Source organism: Camelus bactrianus, chromosome 1 (assembly GCF_048773025.1).
Source record: "Camelus bactrianus isolate YW-2024 breed Bactrian camel chromosome 1, ASM4877302v1, whole genome shotgun sequence".
NCBI classification, from domain to species: domain Eukaryota; kingdom Metazoa; phylum Chordata; class Mammalia; order Artiodactyla; family Camelidae; genus Camelus; species Camelus bactrianus.
Genome location: NC_133539.1, coordinates 103951352 through 103969981, shown reverse-complemented (window position 1 = coordinate 103969981; position 18630 = coordinate 103951352). Strand labels below are relative to the sequence as shown.

At 35.5% G+C, this 18630-nt stretch overlaps 1 protein-coding gene and 1 non-coding gene across 3 annotated transcripts in view; one reads left to right on the top strand and one right to left on the bottom strand.

The window, feature by feature from the left end:
* The window catches only part of RASA2 (RAS p21 protein activator 2), a 112474-nt gene that overhangs the window by 74483 nt on the left and 19361 nt on the right, over nt 1-18630 (top strand). Inside the window, exons 10-19 of one of the 2 annotated variants that reach the window (XM_074370395.1) lie at nt 3355-3511; nt 3823-3971; nt 4607-4721; nt 5149-5223; nt 5675-5798; nt 8091-8197; nt 12751-12834; nt 13246-13323; nt 16775-16848; nt 17381-17490. In XM_074370395.1, coding sequence (XP_074226496.1) covers nt 3355-3511; nt 3823-3971; nt 4607-4721; nt 5149-5223; nt 5675-5798; nt 8091-8197; nt 12751-12834; nt 13246-13323; nt 16775-16848; nt 17381-17490 — 1073 coding nt within the window. The remainder of the gene's footprint in view (nt 1-3354; nt 3512-3822; nt 3972-4606; nt 4722-5148; nt 5224-5674; nt 5799-8090; nt 8198-12750; nt 12835-13245; nt 13324-16774; nt 16849-17380; nt 17491-18630) is intronic. The other variant, XM_074370401.1, reaches the window with a different exon arrangement.
* Nucleotides 8634-8706, bottom strand: TRNAV-AAC (transfer RNA valine (anticodon AAC)). Its single transcript has one exon. It is a non-coding gene; the product is annotated as a tRNA-Val (tRNA).

The window sequence follows — 18630 nt, the reverse complement described above, 5'->3', positions numbered from 1 at the left end:
AGAACCTCCATTAAAAATAAGCAAACAAACCTAATTACCACCCCTCCTCAAAAAAGAAAACCAAGTGAGTGGTCCTTTCTCATTTAAAAAAAAAAAATGACCTTTTCAGGGAATGGGTAGGACAATGACATATTTTGAAATGCTATATTTTGTTCAAGTATGCATGGATGAGATATTTTGTTCGTAGGGATTTCTTATCCTGCCAAAGAAGCCCAAGGAGACAAGTTTAAAAAGAGTGGCTGGCACAAGCCCTGCTGGAGTTTCTGAGCATCCTAAAACAGTGTATGCATAAAAATTAATAACTGGTACAGCACGGCCTTAATCCCTCTGTGTAGAATGTGCATGTAGGACTGTAGGCCTATTTTGTGTGTGTTTGTAGTTTTATAACAGTACCAGAGGGCCAAGGCATGCTCCTTCCCCCCCAGTAATTTAGAGATAATGGAATTAAAGATGCCCTCTGAGTATAATTTCTAACGAACAAACCCAGACAGGGTCTGTAAGTCTGACTGGAGCATGGGGACACTATTTAAGGTGGGTACGTGCAGCCCCCAGGAGCCAGAACCAGGTTGTAACTGTGATACAGTTAATTTTATTCTACCATATATGGAAAGCACCAGTTAAAATAAAAGGGGCAGATTAATCTAGAACAATAAAAAAGGACCCCAGAGGCAAACATGGGTGGGTAAGGCCCATTGAAGCACCGTCAGGGGGGTAAGGGGACTCTGCTCTAGAAGCATTATCCTTTCCTTGGAGAAACTATTGTCTTAGCTGAGAGATTCTTACGACCACTTAAATCTCTGTTGTGTCTCTGAACTCACCACAGCACTTTCTGATAATTTGGCTTTCCGAATAGCTTACCAACAGGTAAAAAATATATTGATCAAACATAAAAACTTAAGTATTAACAGGTTTAAAAAAAAAAAAGTATTTGTTGAAGTGAGAGATGTAGATGAAACACTGTGGGAAATGGTGATAACTGTTCAAGCCGAGTGATGAGTGCATGGGGTGATGGTGAGGGTGTTCCTTACTAATGTTATCACTCTTCTTCCTACTTTTGTGAATGAACATTTTCATAATAAAATGTGTCAGGGACAAAAAAATGCAGGTATCTTTGCCACTTGACTGTTGTGGTCTTCCCTCAGTATCCATGGGGGATTGGTTCCAAGATCCGCACATTTCAAACCCATGTTGTTCAAGGGTCAACTGCATTTCTTTTCATAAACTTAGTCATTGGCTTTCTACTGTAAGTATGCTAGTGTCTGTGCTCAGTCATTTCAGTTCAGGCTCACTTTTCTATGTGCTGATGGCATTAGGTATCAGAATTTGCAAGGCTATGGAACATATACCTCCTTGTGGGAAACTGACCAAAATAGTGCCCACGTCAGGATGCTTGGTGATCAGCCAGCTAGACTTCCCTTGGAGGCACTCCAGAGTCACCTTTGCTAACAGGCTTATTTCCTATTATTTCCAGAGGCAAATTCTTTAAATCATTATTCCTTAAATCAGAGAGTAGAAGTTCTGAAGGGTTTGTCTTCCGAGATGAAATTCCTCTTTTGTGGGTAGTGATATAATATCTGTATAATTTCTTCTCCTTGTATTACAAATTTTGCTTGGTTAATTCTCTAGTTCTCTTTTATGTCTTTATCGTCTTTCTCAAAGCTAATATTCTATTAAAACCTCCTCCCTTCTATTTTTAAATAAGTTAGTCTATTAGGGGAGGATATAAGTGATAAATACCAAAATTAAACATCAGTATGCACAGCCCCCTTGGGCCATCCCACTCAAACCCCGAGCTGCAGGTACCTCTGTAACCCTGCAGCCACTGCTGGCCCCATAATACCCATGTGTAGCCCCGGACCCCAACCCCAGTCCTGCCACCCCTCCATTTTTTATATTGAAGAGATCTCTCTAATAAATCAGGTAATAAGAAAAAAAGCAAACATCGAAACTCCTGACTCCTTTATAAAAAGCATTCCAGCTAATGAGTAGAGGAGGAATGATAGAAATAGTTATCATTTTGCAACTTGTGCAGATTACTGACTCTAGGCAGTGATCATCAGTGATTGCTAATACCACAAAAAGAGAAACGATCAGACATCAGTGCCTCTTGATGGAGCTACACAACACTGTCAATGAAGTGTTCTTGCCAGAATCCCAAACTTGAGTTTAACCAAGCCCTTAGATCTAACTCCAATATACAGGAAGTACAGAGGAAACAAAAGAGCATGTTAAATGACATCATGGAGATAGAGTTAACACAGTCCCAAATGTGGAAAATTTTATAGATAAATCACCTGATTTATTAGTGGTTAGAGGGAATCTGTAGATTAAAAGAAACTTTAACTATCAACCATGTTTACAATCTGTGAACCCTGGATTTGAATAGACTGTAGAAAACTGTTTACAAGTTTGGGAGAAGTTGACTACTGACTGGATAATGATGATGTTTAAAAGTTTAGCTGTTTATGTAGTTACAGTTATATATACTGAAATATTTATAGATGAAATTTTAAAACCCCTGGAAAATGCTTTAAAATAACGCAGGAGTGGAATGGGAGGAGTGAGTAGAGATATGGCTAAAGCAAGAATAGCATTGAGTTGGGAATTACTGACACTAGGTGATGGGTGCATGAGAGTTCAGTATTTACTCTTTTTACTTTTTATGTATTTTTAAATTTCCATTAAAAAATCTTTAAAAATAACAGATTTCTGGTTTTGGTCCTACAGATGTTTCTCTTAATTTGTAAACATTTCTCTATCCTTGGATATTTAAAGCTGCCTCTGTTTTTACATATACATTGTTTACTTTTTACTTACCTGAAAAAGTTCGTGTAAATCTGATTTTTGCAAATAAAAACATTTTCAGTATAGTTGTACTGTTAATCCTTTAATAATATGAAAGTCTCTTATAAACTTTCAACCCTAACTTTTAAAATAGAAGTTCAAATTTTTACAACATAGGATTTACTTTAACACAAGATCACTTATGCTTTCTTTCTTAAATTTAGTTGGTAAAAATTATTTTTGAAAATATGTTGGATTTTAAATGTTTTACTTTTTGTTTTTTTCCCTAACCTGCAAGCTAATCAAACTCTTACTCAGCCCTTTTGAGATCTTGCTTTTTGTATTATCTGTACATTTTGTTTCCTGGATAGAAATCTATTTATAGCTTTCTAGTTCAATACGCAACCAACATGAAGCCTCTGAAGACTCATACCCTGCTACTTATGAATTGTCCTAATGTTAAATATTAAGTTGACTTTTTTAATTTAGTTTTTTTATAGCTTAGCTGTTTACCTCACCAGCATGAATATCCATTACCATCGCATAGAATTGATTGTGTTTTTACTTTAGGTATTTGTTACAACCAAGAGACAATGGAAACAAGTCATCTAAAACTGATGACCTGGGGTCCCTTCGATTAAATATATGTTATACAGAAGACTACGTGCTTCCTTCAGAGTACTATGGTCCTTTGAAAACTTTGCTGCTAAAATCACCAGATGTTCAGGTACTTAAAAAATCTTAAAGCTTGTGATTTAATAGGAAAAAGCTAAAGTAATTCTGTAAATGATGAGGAAAAGATTTCAGAGTATCAAGGTTTTGTTTTTTTTTTTTCAGTTTTTATCTGAACCAGAGTATATATACCAATATGTGCACCAAATTTCATCTCTGATAAAAATTTAGAAAATTAAATATTATTCTATACAACAGTTACAGTTAATGAATATATTTGAATTACTTTTACAAGCTAGTGATTGAATATATATTTAATCATGCTTCCTTGATTTTCTGCTTGTTCTCTACCTTTCTGTGTTCTAGCCGATATCTGCCTCAGCTGCTTACATTTTGGGTGAAATATGTCGAGATAAAAATGACGCTGTTTTGCCCCTTGTACGACTGCTGCTCCACCATGATAAACTTGTTCCTTTTGCTACTGCAGTGGCTGAATTAGACTTGAAGGATACACAGTAAGAGTTACATTTTATTAAAAGTTAATTATGTGCTGTTGAAATTGGACCATAATTCTCCAAATTGTTTTTGTGATCTCCATTCTTCTGTATTGACCAGCCTTACTCTATAGAGGTCTGAAAAGCACTGCTTAGCAAGTAATAAAAGGCAGTTCTTTTAAGTTAGCAGTTGTCCACCAACAGTAGAATTAACAATTAATGCATGATTTTTTTTTTTACTCATTTGTCAAAATTTCCTGTTTCTCATCTTAAATGATTCACTTGTCACAAATAAAACACCAGGACAGAAGCTTTTTTTCCCGTTATTTGCTGTGTAGCACCCTAACATGCACACGTGTGACAGAAAGAGCAATTGGATGGCTTCCCATTGCTGTCATAATTTAACACTGTTGTTTTAGACATACACACTCTACTTTTGTAATTCAAATACAGTTTGCTTTTTGTTGTTAACTTATTTTTGTATATTTTGGATAAGTGGTTTTAGTAAGTTTGAAAATCCTAATTGTAGCAAGCTTTTGAATGGTTGGTAAGAATTACTAAGATTGTGTATATGACTAAAGTCAAATCTCTTGTTATTGATTTTACAGCCTTTGATTATTACACTTGGTTTCACCTTATTTCTGTTTGTATTTCAGAGATGCAAACACAATTTTTAGAGGAAATTCCTTGGCCACCCGATGTCTGGATGAGATGATGAAAATAGTGGGAGGGCACTACCTGAAAGTAACATTAAAACCTATTCTAGATGAGGTACAGGAACGCACCTCCAATAAGAATAGTTTGGCCTTATCATAGCATCTCTTCCATCAAGTGATCTACTGATGCGAATACTGTGTCCACTCATATATTACTGAATGAATGAGGCTGAACACTTCAGAAATAAAATAAATGATTTATTCTTCCATCAGTGGATTTTTACTTGAAGGGCACATTGCAGTATATACTCTACATAATTATTTCTTTGTTATCCGATTTATTTTAGATAGAGTTTTAAATATATGAAAAATACTTTTTGATAAGTTCTTTAGGTATATTGTATACACTATCTCTAGATGGGGGTTTTAAACTTTGTTACAGTTTTAATTTTTATAATTGTACGATCAGAAAAAATAATTATTTTCATTTTGCCAAATTATTTAGAAAAGAGCTTTAAAGGAAAAATTAATCTTTTTTCCAGATATGTGAATCCTCAAAACCCTGTGAAATTGATCCTATTAAATTGAAAGAGGGAGATAATGTAGAAAATAATAAGGTAAGTCTTTGCTGTCTTTGTAACTGCATTAAAATTGGTCTTAATGGTACCGCTGTCTCCCACTTACTCTGTTGTAGCAATGCTGGGGGGTGGGGTGAGCAGTGCCTTTTACTTACATAAGGCCCATACTGTTAGCAGCATTTCCTGTGTCTAGTTTTTAGAATGTTACTTCCCTGATTTCTCTTTGGGTCGTTTTATTGTCTGCTTCTTATGAAGTTTATGCCGTCCATTCACCTCTTACATCTAACTCATCTAAATCTGATTTATTAAATGAGGTCAGGATGCAATCTGTCCTTCAACTGAATGAGTTCAGAGAAGGGAAGCAAGGTCTCAGAATACTAGATAGTGACTGCCTAATATGTCTCATTTTTGTTGCATTTTTTTCCCCATAAAGGCTACTGAAGATGTGTAAAAGTCAGTATCTTAGCGTTTACCTTTTTTAATCCCACAGGAGAATCTGCGCTACTATGTAGACAAGTTATTCAGTACAATTGTAAAATCAAGTATGAGCTGCCCCACTGTAATGTGTGATATCTTTTATTCTCTAAGGCAAATGGCTACTCAAAGATTTCCTAGTAAGTGCCTTGTTTTACTAAAATACACCATTTCTTCTTCTATATTTGATTTTTTTATAGATTTATCATGTATTTGGTTTATGAGAAATGTTTAAGGTTTGTAAGTACAGTCGTCTTTTGTTGTTCAAAATAGTTCTAGCTTTTTAATGAAACATCTGATTTAATTTTCTTATAATCTCAAAACATAAAACTGTTTTATTTCAATATAATGGCAACTTTATACAAGCAAATCAAAACCACCATTAGTTTTAAGAAAGGCAGAAATTGAGAACTATAACATTATATAAGTACACATTTATACCTGGTGCTTATGAGACTGTTAAATATGATAAACCAGAATACCTTTGTTATTTGTACCAACTACTTTTTCCACTTACATGCATTCAAATAGTGAGAATGCTTAGTTCCATACAACTGACGAGATTTGACAGTTTTGAGAATGCTAAGGTTTTAGTGGTGAGAGGTTTTTGCAGAAATGGTTTTAGACATTAGAAACTTCTCTGTTGCAATATACCTCAAAATACAGGATTTTGAGGCCCACATATCAATAACTGGCATGCTTTAACATTGCTAGAGCAGCTGTGTCAAGGCTTTGCTTAGAAACATTTCATAAAATTAACAGTTGCTATCTCTGATTGTCAATACTTGGAATTATTCTAACTATATGCATCTCTGATAAGTAAATAAACTTACTATGGCTGTCTTTCCAGATCTGCCTGTAATAGGGGGGAGGGTGAGGAGGTAAGGCAGCTACTTAAATTATCAGTCTTACCCAGCTATGTGAAACCGTAAGTTTATTTCTGTAACCATCTGAAGAGATTTTGTGATTTTATCATATTCATTTGAGTATGTGTGTGCACACAGGTGTGTGCAGTTATCTGCCCCTCCACTAAATTTACCCAAAGCTCAAGTGGGGCTGAGTTTACTAATTATAGTAAAGCTGTAAACGGTTAACTTGTAATAAGTGTACTAAATCTAGACTAGGTAACAAAAATAAGGGGAACAGAGATATTAACATATGAAAGGATGAAATGCTGACTAAAATTGTATTTTTAAATAGTGAGTGAGATCATAATCTCCACACTGAGGTCTTAGTGAACAGGCACAGTGCTAGCCTGAGTTATCTCCTCTCCCTCACCTGCACACCACCATATACGGTAGGCACTGCTCCCTTTCCGTAGATAAGGAAACTGGGGTTTAGAGAAGTTAAATGATTTGCCCAGGGTCTGTGGCATGGCCAGCAGGCGAGCAGGGTCTCACACCTGGGCCTGGCCTACCCCCAAACATATTACTGATCACTGTACTCCACCCTACCCAGTGATCTTGGCCTCAAATATGCAGTAGCTGTTTGGTTTTTATTTATATGAATAATCTAAAACACATTTTATAATTTTTTATAAATGCAAACATAGTTCCTTAATTGTCTTTTTGTTGGCTTAAATATTAACTTGTCTTCATATTCTCCATAGACTAGAATAGTGGTAGTTTTGTTGTCATAAAGTATTTTCATTATTTTCTCATTTGTTCTCACTACCCCGGGAGGGTGGCTGGGGAGCGGGGAGGAGACAGTGGTGGGAAGCAAGTGTTAGTAAAGAACTACAAATTCAGTGACTGGTCGGCGACTATCCGCTGAGTGACTGGAAGAGTTGAACTCAAACCAAATGCAGACATTCTTTCCGTCACCACCTGCTCCTCTACCATCTGACTGTTGGGTTAAGTGTTGACTCTAATCTGAAATGAAAACTGTAGCTGAATGATCAAAGCCACAAGGTGTCCTCAGTTCATTGGCATTTTTATAAGGAGTAGTGATAACTTTTTGAAGTAAAGATTGCTGTCTGATTGTTTTTACTCCGTAGCCTTTGATATTATCAAGATTTTTGAGGGGAAGATTGAAACAAGCTGAAGACAGTCTGCTATCCTAGTCTTAGGGGATTCAGTATCACCACTAGGTGGTGCTAGATACTACTTTTATTTTTGTTGTAATTTCAGGCATCCCTTCTTGCAGATGAGGAAAGAGGTATTTTTCCAAATTAAAATATTTCTGAAAACCTAGCAGCTTTGCTTTTCACTTTCCTTATTATTTCTTATTATTTCTTTCAGTTTTTTTTAGTCATAGAATTTTTTTCCTTTAGTCATAACCACTACTATCATTTCATCAACTCAGTTCTTACTGGACAAATTATATTTATCGCCTATTTAATTTACATGTTTTTTCAGTATCTTTTACTTTGTCATCTTTGTTTTTTAATTCAGTGTTTTTGTGCATGACATTTCACCATTTTTTTCCTGCAGATGACCCTCATGTTCAGTATTCTGCAGTGAGCAGCTTTGTGTTTCTTCGTTTCTTTGCTGTAGCCGTAGTATCACCTCATACTTTTCATTTGCGACCTCATCATCCAGTAAGTGTTGTTCTCAAAGCTTTATTCCATTTTTATTTATTTTTATTAAAATAAAGAAAAGATAAAATAACAAGCCCATTTCACTTGGCTGTGTGTTCTTATAACTGATACTTAAATTTACTGGGCATTTTTCTTAGCCATTTCTTTCAGAGAAGGCTGAAAATTCTGGGTTTTTGTGGTGGTTGTTAAAAGATACTACACAAGGGTAGTAAAATGTTGGTAATAGTTGCAGCTTGGTGATGGGAACAAAGAAGATTCATCGTATTTTCCCTCTGCTGTTGTGTATGTTTGTAAATTTCCATCATACAGAGTTGTTGAGTTATTTTTCCTTTCGTTAGTTACAGGTTTAATCTTGCATATCTAAAAAAAAATTTTTTTGGTGGGAGGTAAATAGGTTTATTTATTTATTTTTTAAATTTATTTATTACTTTTTTAATGGAGGCACTGGGGATTGAACCCAGGACCTTATACATGTTAAGCATGTGCTCTACCACTGAGCTATACCCTCCTCCCACTAATCTTGCAGATATTTTTAAACGTCACACAGATTTGAAGAAGAGGCTCATTTCTGTAAGGTGTAGAAACTTTCATTGTAACATAATTTGTTGATATCTCCATATTTTTACTTTTTATTCACCTGAGATGATATTGTAAATATATGAGCTTTAAAACTTAAGGCACATAATGTTTTTGTTCTGAAGTCATATTTAATTACTTAAATCTGAATCTGCACTGTGTAGATATTTACATGTTTCTTAACATTTTAAACTCCTTATTTTCACTGTTTCTGTTTCCTTCTCATAAGTGTGTTTTTGCTAATTTTTAACCTTTTATAAATGTTTCAAATATTTATAATCTTATCTAATTGTTTTTGTTGCTGATTTTTATAACAATAATAATAGTCAACATTTTAGTGCTTACTTTGTAGTAGGCCTTGTTGTAAATACTTTATTTGTTCTTAGTCCTTCCAATAGCCCTGTGAGATAAATTCTGTCATCTCTTATCTTCTCCATTCCATCTCTCCATAACAAAACCACTATTCAAGAACGTCTCCAAGGTTATGCAACTAATAAACTATGATTTGATCTCACTCAGTTCTAACTGGATTAAACGAGAATTCTGACTCAGTCTTCCCAGGCTGTGAGCTTACCCTGTTCCTTCCAGCCTCTTACGGAGTCAGGTGTTTGAGCACCTGCAGTGTATCAGATGCTGTGCTCAGCGCTGGAGATGCAGTGATGAGGCAGACACTCCCTGCCCTCAAGAAACTCACTAATACCATCTGGGGATTGAACCCAGGGAAGACATGTAGATTTTGGAGTTACACTGGGCTCTGAAGGCCACGTCTCCTCTTGACAGCTGCACATTGGCCACTCATTTAACTTTGAGAACTAAGTAAAACTATGCTGCGGTAGTAGCAACATACCCTTTCTTGCCAAAGAACAAATGGTCAGTGAGTAGCTGCAGCGGAGAGTGGGCCAGTGTCCTTTCTGTGGCTGTGTTCCTGAAGCTGTTCAGTACTCCGGGGCAGCGAAAGCTTGATAGCAGCATTCTGGACACAAGCAGAACTCCCACCTCTGAGCTTCTGACCCTGCCTTATATTCAGACTTGGATTTGCATATTCCTGTAACAGATGTTGCAATAAAGTCCTTCTAACCATAAACTCTGTATTTTAGGTCACCTTTCCAATCAGTATGCCAAAAGGACTGCTTCAGACTGTCATGTAACTTTATTGTTTGCTTTTAAGTGAACCTTTTATTCTAATTGGGGAAATAAGGCAAATACATAGGATACATAATCCAAAACTACGCACATATATCTAAGACAAGCACCTGATTAGTAGCAAGTAAGGAGTATAGGCAATCCATTCTTTAGAAATTAAGAGCGAGGAATGATCCCAGTGCCTGAGGGTGATGACATTGTCACAACCAGTACTGAAAGTTACAGAGTAGTTGGGGAGGAGAACCAATGATAGGCTGTTGGATTTTACATTTAGAAGTTCTTTGAATTTTGAGAAGTCAGTTTTAGTAGAGTAGAAAAGAACATCTGATTGCAGAAAATTAATGAATAAGTAAGTGAGTGGAGTTTTACTTAGGAAATATATCAAAAGTGAGCTTGCCCTGCTGCTAAAAGACATGGACAAATTCAAGCATGTACATGTGCATACATGAATAAATACTTTTTAAATTTTTAAAGTATGGGTTATGTTAACGTTGACATAGTAGACCACTTTTTAGAGAAGTTTCATGATAGGGAAGAAGAAAGATTGAACCTTCCTTCTCATCCTAGCCCCTGTTCTCTCACTGATAGCTCCTTTTAAGACTCAGCAGAGGAAAACTTCTGTAACCTTGGAGTCTGGATTAGCTTCCTCTCTTATGTGTGTCTGTAGCACCGTGTAACTCTCCTGGCATCTGTCATACTGTTTTATCATCATCTTTGTATTGTCTCTGCATGTGGACAGGCTACCTTAACAGCATGAATTGGATCTTTTTCAGATTTGTGTATCCCAAGCACGTGGCACAACTTCTAGGACAAGTAGATGCTCAGTAAATGTTTGATAAGTAAAAGACAGTAGCTCAGCAAATGATAAGTCTTTTCCAAAACGGGAAAACCTATGTAAGGTTTAAATAGAGGAGAAGAGACCAACAGAAAGGGAGAAATTGAAGAGAGAAGAGGACTTAACCAGTACTAGATCAGTATGCTGGAGGATTCATTCAGAAAGTCTTTAAAAGAAAAAGTGATGGGATAAATCTTAAGGAAAAAGAACAATTCCTTCTTTGAAGTATTATGATGTACCATATGGAATTACTTGGGGTTTTTTAGTAGATCAAAAATAGTCAACAAGAGGGAGGGTATAGCTCAGTGGTAGAGTGCTTGCTAACATACATGAGGTCCTGGGTTCAATTCCCAGTGCCTCCACTAAAATAAATAAATGAACCTTGTCTCCCTCCCCACCACCAAAAATAAGTATTAAAAAAAATAGTCAACAGCAATTTCATATGGTTCAACCTAATATAAGGAAAAAAAGATAGGATATGTTATTTTGAGGTGAGAGAGTCAACGTTTCAGTTGAATTTAATAAATGTTCTATAGCATCTACTATATGCTAGTGCCAGGCTGTATACTAGGTGCCAGATGACTAAAGTCCTGGATGTCTGTGAAAAATTATGATGGCAGATGGTAGGGGAAAAATTTAGAACAGTTTATATGTAAGTACATCAGGGAATCAACAGTAGCTAAACGACATAATTGCCAAATAGTAGTAAGGGCCACATTGATGCAAAAAAAACTCTGACATGCAAAAATTGTGCAAAATATACTTTGCTCACTTCTTTCAGTTTAGGGAAATAATGACCTAAAACACTGATTTTAAAACCAAATTTGAACAGGGATGACTTAATGAAATCCAGTTCAAATTCAGGTTGTTAGCACATTAAGAATTTTATATTCTTTAAAGGCGGAGGGTTGGAGGGACCTTTTATAGATATAATGGAATCCTGGATGTTCTAGCTAAACTATTTTCTGAATAACCATAATTAAGGTGTGTAACTATTTCATAAGTATATCCTACTGATCATATCTCAGATACTCCTTTTCCAGAGCTGCCTTACATCCTGGTCATGTCTTCCCCCTTCATATTCACTGCCTATTTTCAGTGTCGGGATATTAAAATATTACAGAATGCCAGCCAGACACTAAACTGAAGCATTTTTGCATCTAAATTTTCTTGAATATGTCTTCTGATGGCAGACAGTTTATTTGAATCCCCAAAACAAAAAAGGTGTTTTTTATAGTGATAGAGGAATCGGTTATGCAGATGCATGGATTGGTGAAAACTCATCAGGCTATATACATTTGAAATCTGTTCATTGCACTGTAAATTATACCTCAATTATAAAAAAGGGGGGGGAGGGAGCAAGAATTCAGTAGGAAACACTGTTTTGTCAATTTTCTTTATATTTACTTCTTTATAGCAGATGGGCCTGGAAAACACCTTTGATAGTAGACCCAAATAGTTACCTTCTGCTGAGATCCTGCATCAGCTGGTGACTTCTCATTTCCTAAGTTGAATTTAGGTCTCTGCATCCATGGTGAAAAGAGTTGGTTGCAGAACTCATAAAATTATTGAATATGCTTACAAGTGGGTTGAGTATAGAAAATTTGGAAGCTGCCATTTTACGTGATAAGGTAGAGGAAAGTAGATGGCGTTGACATTCCAAAAGTGAATACGATTTGTTAGGTAATTCAAGCTGCCATACTGTTTGGGGGAAAAAAAATAATAACAATATTGATTAAATTATGGCTTTCAGAAGTAACACATCATTAGGTATAATTACTTTGGGAGGAATTGTCAGTTACATGTGGCTTCTTTAGTCTCTTAATTGCTTAGTCCAGTGAGTTGTGCCCAACCTTAGCTAGAGTTTAACTGGTTTGAATGAACATTTCTGAGTCAGTGTTTCAGGGCAATGTAGCCTATTTACTCTGTTAGATATTTCACACAAATTCTACTTCTTGAAAGCCTGACAACACTTTTGTGTCTTTTTTACATTGTTTAGGATCCACAGACAATCAGAACGTTAACTCTCATCTCAAAAACCATTCAGACTTTGGGAAGCTTGGGGAGTCTGTCCAAAAGCAAGGTAAGTCTTTATATCTTCTGCTTTGTATTCACACTCCTAAATGTTGTCATACCCTGCCATCCCTTCTCCCTCCCTCACTCCCTTCCTTAAAAACAAAGCAAAACCAAAAAAAAAAAAAAAAGTATATGTAGATGCAGTTGTTGTCTTCTGGATGTCCTTTTTCAGTCACCTGTTACAGTTTCATTTAAACTAATGTGTCTAAGATGGGGAGAGAGTCTAGTTAACAGTTGCAAGAGCCTCCTGTTTATCTTTCTGTGCATAATCATTCAGCAGCTGTTGAGAGAAATCTTCAGCTCCAAACCCCGTAACTCTCTTGAAATATGTGATTAAATCCCTTTTGTCCCTAATCCTAAACTTAAAAATTATATTCTTGTTTCTCTACTTAACATACATAAATTGTTTTTTTCTTAGTCAAGTTTCAAAGAGACATTCATGTGTGAATTTTTCAAAATGTTTCAAGAAGAAGGATATATTATAGCAGTTAAAAAGGTATGATTGTTTTACTCTGGAAATACTAACTTTTTATCATACAGCATTAGGGAAATAACATTTTATATTATTCCTAGGAATCAATCCCCAGTTAAAAAAAAATATGTTGGAACTGTCCATCAAATATGAAAAGGCTGTCTTCATCTTTTCTCCTCCCATACATAAATGGGTTTTTCAGCTGTGAAAATACCTAAATGAGTTTTAGCAACAGTTACTATTACTGATGTCTTAATTACAAATTACAAATAATCCAGGGTTAGGGTTTCTTAGCAGCACTGTTGACAATTTGGTTGGATAATTCTTCTCTATGAGGGGCTTTTTTTCCTGCATTTGTGGAATGTTTAGCAGTAGCTCTGGCCTCTGCTTTTAGATGCCAGTAGCATGTTCCCAGTTTTTACAACCAAATATATCTCTAAACATTGTCAAATGTCCCCCAAGGAACAAAATTTCCTCTGATTGAGAACCTCTGGTCTAGGGGGAAGGGCTTAATATGGTGCCTGCTGTATAGTGAGCATTTAACTTCCAGGGTAAAATTTTGTGAATTATTGAGTATCTTATAAACAGTATAGGTTTCTGGTAGTAACCTGAGGAAAGGCTTTAATTTAAAATGTACGAAAGCCTACAGTATATAACATCCTAACACGAGCCCTACAAAAAAACAAAAATTGCTGTACTTAGAAGTTGAGAATGTTTTGAAAAGATCTTTAATTTCTTGAGTTTCTAGTTCTGAATCATCCTAAACAAAATGTAGCATTATTATAAAACGCTAGAAATTTTGTAAAGACAAGTTCTTTTGAAGTATATCTAAACTTAGCGTGAAGACAGTACTTACTTATCACAGTTCTAACTTAATGAATCTAAATTAGCAAGGTCAGATTTTAAAGATTTCATTCGGTTTCTATAGTGTGATTCATGGTTGGCTGCCAAGAGTATATTTTAAGAGTATATTTTGTTTGTATTTTTTTTTGTATGTACTTTTAAAATTCTTACAGGGACTCAGTAAATGAAAATGATGATTTAAAAAGTTAAAGCCAGTTGGAATTTTTTCATCGAGAATAGTGCAAGTTCAACCAAAAAAATTTTAAGCAACCATTGAATGCTTTTGAGGAGAAAGTCTTTCAAAAGAATAGGCAAAGAAAAAGCTGCCCTTTTATTTTTAGGACATTGTTGAAACAGTTTGTGGAACACTGTAGGCAGACTTTTGTTGGCAAGGTTATGATTACTGTCTTTTGTTTTGGGGTGGTTTTCCTATTTTTTATGACCAAGGCTATGGCAGCATCTGATTTCTTTTTCCTGATATAATCAGCATGTGTATAGTTGGTAATGTCAGTGGAGAAAGTATTTAAGGGTGCCAGGAGTTTAGTCTGTCCCTGATCTGCTCTGAGTCACCCACTCACATTCTCATGCACTGTCACCACAGTACAGCTCCTGTCTCTGAACTGCATAGGATGTTTTGCCCTAATACATGAACTTACTTGCTAAGTCTAGATATGTGCGGTGCTAGAAATTGCAAAAGCTTATGAAACCCAATTTCTCATTTAATAGTGGTGTTCTCACTAGTGACATTGGCCACTGCTCCAGAAGAAAACAGTTTATAACTCTGAATCCTATACTATTTCCACAGAGTTTAGGAAGAGTAACCTGAATAGCTCTATAAACAGGGTGACCATATAATTTAGTGTCCAAACCTGCAAAAAATTTTCAAGAGTGAAAAGGAGTACTTTGAATATGCTAGGACCAAAGTTGTAGACAAGGATGGTCCTGAGCAAATTGGGACCTGTATTCACCCTGCCTATAGTCCATCTTAATTATTATGTTTTCTTTCACCTTATGTAGCCATATTTACCTCATAGTTCCTTAATAATACAACAAATAAATAATAGATTTAATAATTACTATAAATAATATCTGTCACGTAAATCAGGCAAATACTCAGAAATGAAATATTTCGGATAACTCTTTGACACTATGAGTAGATGGTCCATCTGTGAGAACTGAAGATGTGATGGGACCCTTTAGTTCCCTTGGATACTTGCTCTTTATCACCCACATATAATGCAGAAGTAACTCTGTTCTTGTTTTTCACTTACTGAGATTTCTTCTAGCAAACTAGAGGTAAACATTCCACTGAAAAATCCCACAAATGGAGGTTCTGGTGGGCAGTCTACAGCCAGACTTAGGAGAAAATGACTGTGTCCACAAATTCTACTTTATTCACTGGTACCTCAATGTCGTCCTTATTGGAATGTACTGTGTTTTTATTCTAAATCCTTAGTGGGACAATATAGAAAAGTGTAAAGGAGAAAACAAAGACTAAACAAATAGTTCATTTATGGGGCAAAATACGATTCCTCTATAAGAACAGGAATTGTTCTGAACTCCTGGTTTCCCTCTCCTCGCATGAAGAGAAGGCCGCATGCCAGGAATCTCTTGACCAGTTGAGGTAGCATATTCATGAAGCTAAATGCTCTTTACTAAATGGCTAGATTTGGGTACCCCAAAATTTTTTGAGCTGCCCCATTCTCACATTCTCCAAAGGAAGTTTATAAATGGTTATTAGATCTCCAGGTTATTCCAGAGAACCCAATTACACTTCAGTCATAACTGTGAAATACTAGCTCTCAGGGCTATAGTCAATTATATATTATAATAGACGTTAGCACACTCTTTTCTGTAAAGGGCTGTGAGTAAATACTTTAGGCTTTGATGGCCCCATGAGGGCACTGCAACATATTCTTCTTTGTTTCTGTTGTTACGACTCTTTAAAAATTTCAAAACTGTTCTTGACTTGCAGGCCTTACAGAAACAGGCTGCAGTTTGAATCTGGCCTGATGAGCTATAGTTTGATGATTCCTGACCCGCAATATAGGTTCACAATCCTGTATCCAAATCTTTGGGACCAGAAATATTTCAGAATTCAGTTTTTCAAAGTTTTGCAAATAATAGTTATATGCTGTATATTATAATAGTATACCCAGTGGGTCATGGGTCACAGCCTATAATCAAACACATTAATGTTTATGTAGCTCAGTATATGAATATTCACACTGAGTAGGAGAAATACAGGCTTATAAATAGCCTTACACCAGTTTAAGTCAAGTTACTGTAAATGAGTTTACTGTAAGTCAAAAACAAACCAAAAAACTCTTTGCACTCAGAGCTTTACAGATTTCAGAGTTGCAGTTAAGAGATTGTGGGTTGAATTATCTCTACAGGGAAATAAATATATTCTACATTTTAAGTAACTTAAGAATAAACTTTTTAGAGTACCTGTCATGTAAATTGGGGACTTCCTCTACAATTAAATATGTGTTTTGCTTTATAAATTATAATTATGTATGTTCCTTAATAATGAAGAACTTCATGGTATTCTCTATCAGTGACATTTAAGATAAACTGAATTTGATGCACCTTATCACGAAGTGTAATATTTGCCCATTTCCCCGTTTAGTTCTTGGATGAAATTTCATCTACTGAAACTAAAGAGTCCAGTGGTACGAGTGAGCCTGTGCACCTGAAAGAAGGGTAATGTAATTAAAGTAGATACTAAAGTCGTATTTCAGTATAGACATTAAGTAAGGACAGAGAGGTCCAGGAGTGAGGAAATCCGGGTTTTGTTCTGTGCTAAAACTGTGTAAGTAACATCAGTGGGTAAGTCACCCTCGCTGTCCTGTAAGCTTTATTCCAGATAGGCATGACTTCTTATCCATGCAGTCCCAGAGTTGTTTCGCAAATTTAATGAGATGATGGATGTTGGAGTACTTTGGGAAAGTCACAACATTATTCAGTCTTAAAGTAGTGTTATCTTTGGAAGTTAAAGGGGAAAATTACTCCAAGTGGCCCCTCTAGTTCTGGATACTGCAATTATAAATATTAAATTATTTAAAGAGTTTATTCCCTTAGTAGGGCCAAAATAAACACAAGAGTTACAGATGGTGAAGACTTAATATAGTCTTACACAGCTATTCATGTCATTTAAAATTAAAGAACAATTATTTGTTTTGGATTAACTGTTTTAATACTTGTAGCTAAATGTTTACATCTGTTGTTTTGGCAGGGAGATGTATAAAAGAGCTCAGGGAAGAACTCGGATTGGAAAAAAGAATTTCAAGAAACGGTGGTTCTGCTTAACAAGCAGAGAGCTCACCTACCACAAGCAGCCAGGTAGTTGTGTTTATGCTTTATTGTGGGGTCTTGTCCTGGTTTCCAGGGAAGGTTTCTTTTTCTTTTCTTTTTTTTTTTTTGCTGCTTAATGTAACTAGTGAACCTTTTCACTAATACTTTTGTAGTCTATAGTTTCTCACAGTGATGCACACACACTAAAAATGTAAAAAATATTTAAGTGACACCATGTAAAATTACATTTTTCTCTCACATTGAATGTCTTGTGTTGCTAAAAATGGTGTCCCTACAGTATGCTCTGTTTTCTAAAACTCCCTGGTAAATCCCTGTTTTATAGTCACTATATAAGGAACAAGTTAGACCTTTTAGAACTTGGAAGTTTCTTTAACTCCCAGAGTCAAATTGGTAAGAATTAATATCTAATAATGACAATATTTCAGTGTTTTGCTGGAAAATATAAGCCAAAAATTCCCATAGTCATCCCATAGACTGTGATTTCTATTCAGTTAAAAGATTTCATTCTAGACTATTAGCCAAGCTAAATCTAAGATGGGAATTTTAATAATTTGCCTCCTGAGAAGGCACAAATTGTCTACCTGTTTGAGTAAAGAAAGCCATCTTCCTACAGTGTGATTTGAGGGCTTCAGAGAGGCAAAGTTTGTCCCTCAGTGGACTGACATAATGCTTAAAATCTCTCTTTTAAGTATATTCCTTTGGGCTAATGCATTATCCATAGATGGCCACAGCTTCTGATACCTTAACAAGAACCACTTTTATCTAGATCACAGATCTGATACAGTAAAATCCTTTCTATCCAACGTGATCAGGATCCAAAGATGTTCACTTAACCAGAAAGGTCCGTTAAAGCAAGAATCACTTAAAAACAAACAAAAAGATGCAGACATATATCTTAAATATTTATTTATTTGTTTACCTGTCTTTTGATAGAGAGTCAAGATCTTTTCTTTGAATTTGAATCTGTAAGTTTAGATTTCCCCATTGTCTTTCTTGTGCAGATATCCCCCAAATGCATGTTTTCAGGTTGATTTCTCCAAAGTGGATCTAGAACTTAGATACTTGAAAAGTAATCCAGTTATAGAATCCTGTTAGATTTTTATGATAGTCACCCTAACCTTTTACAGCTGTCTCACGCCATATAAATCAACTTTATTTGTATGGGTGTTA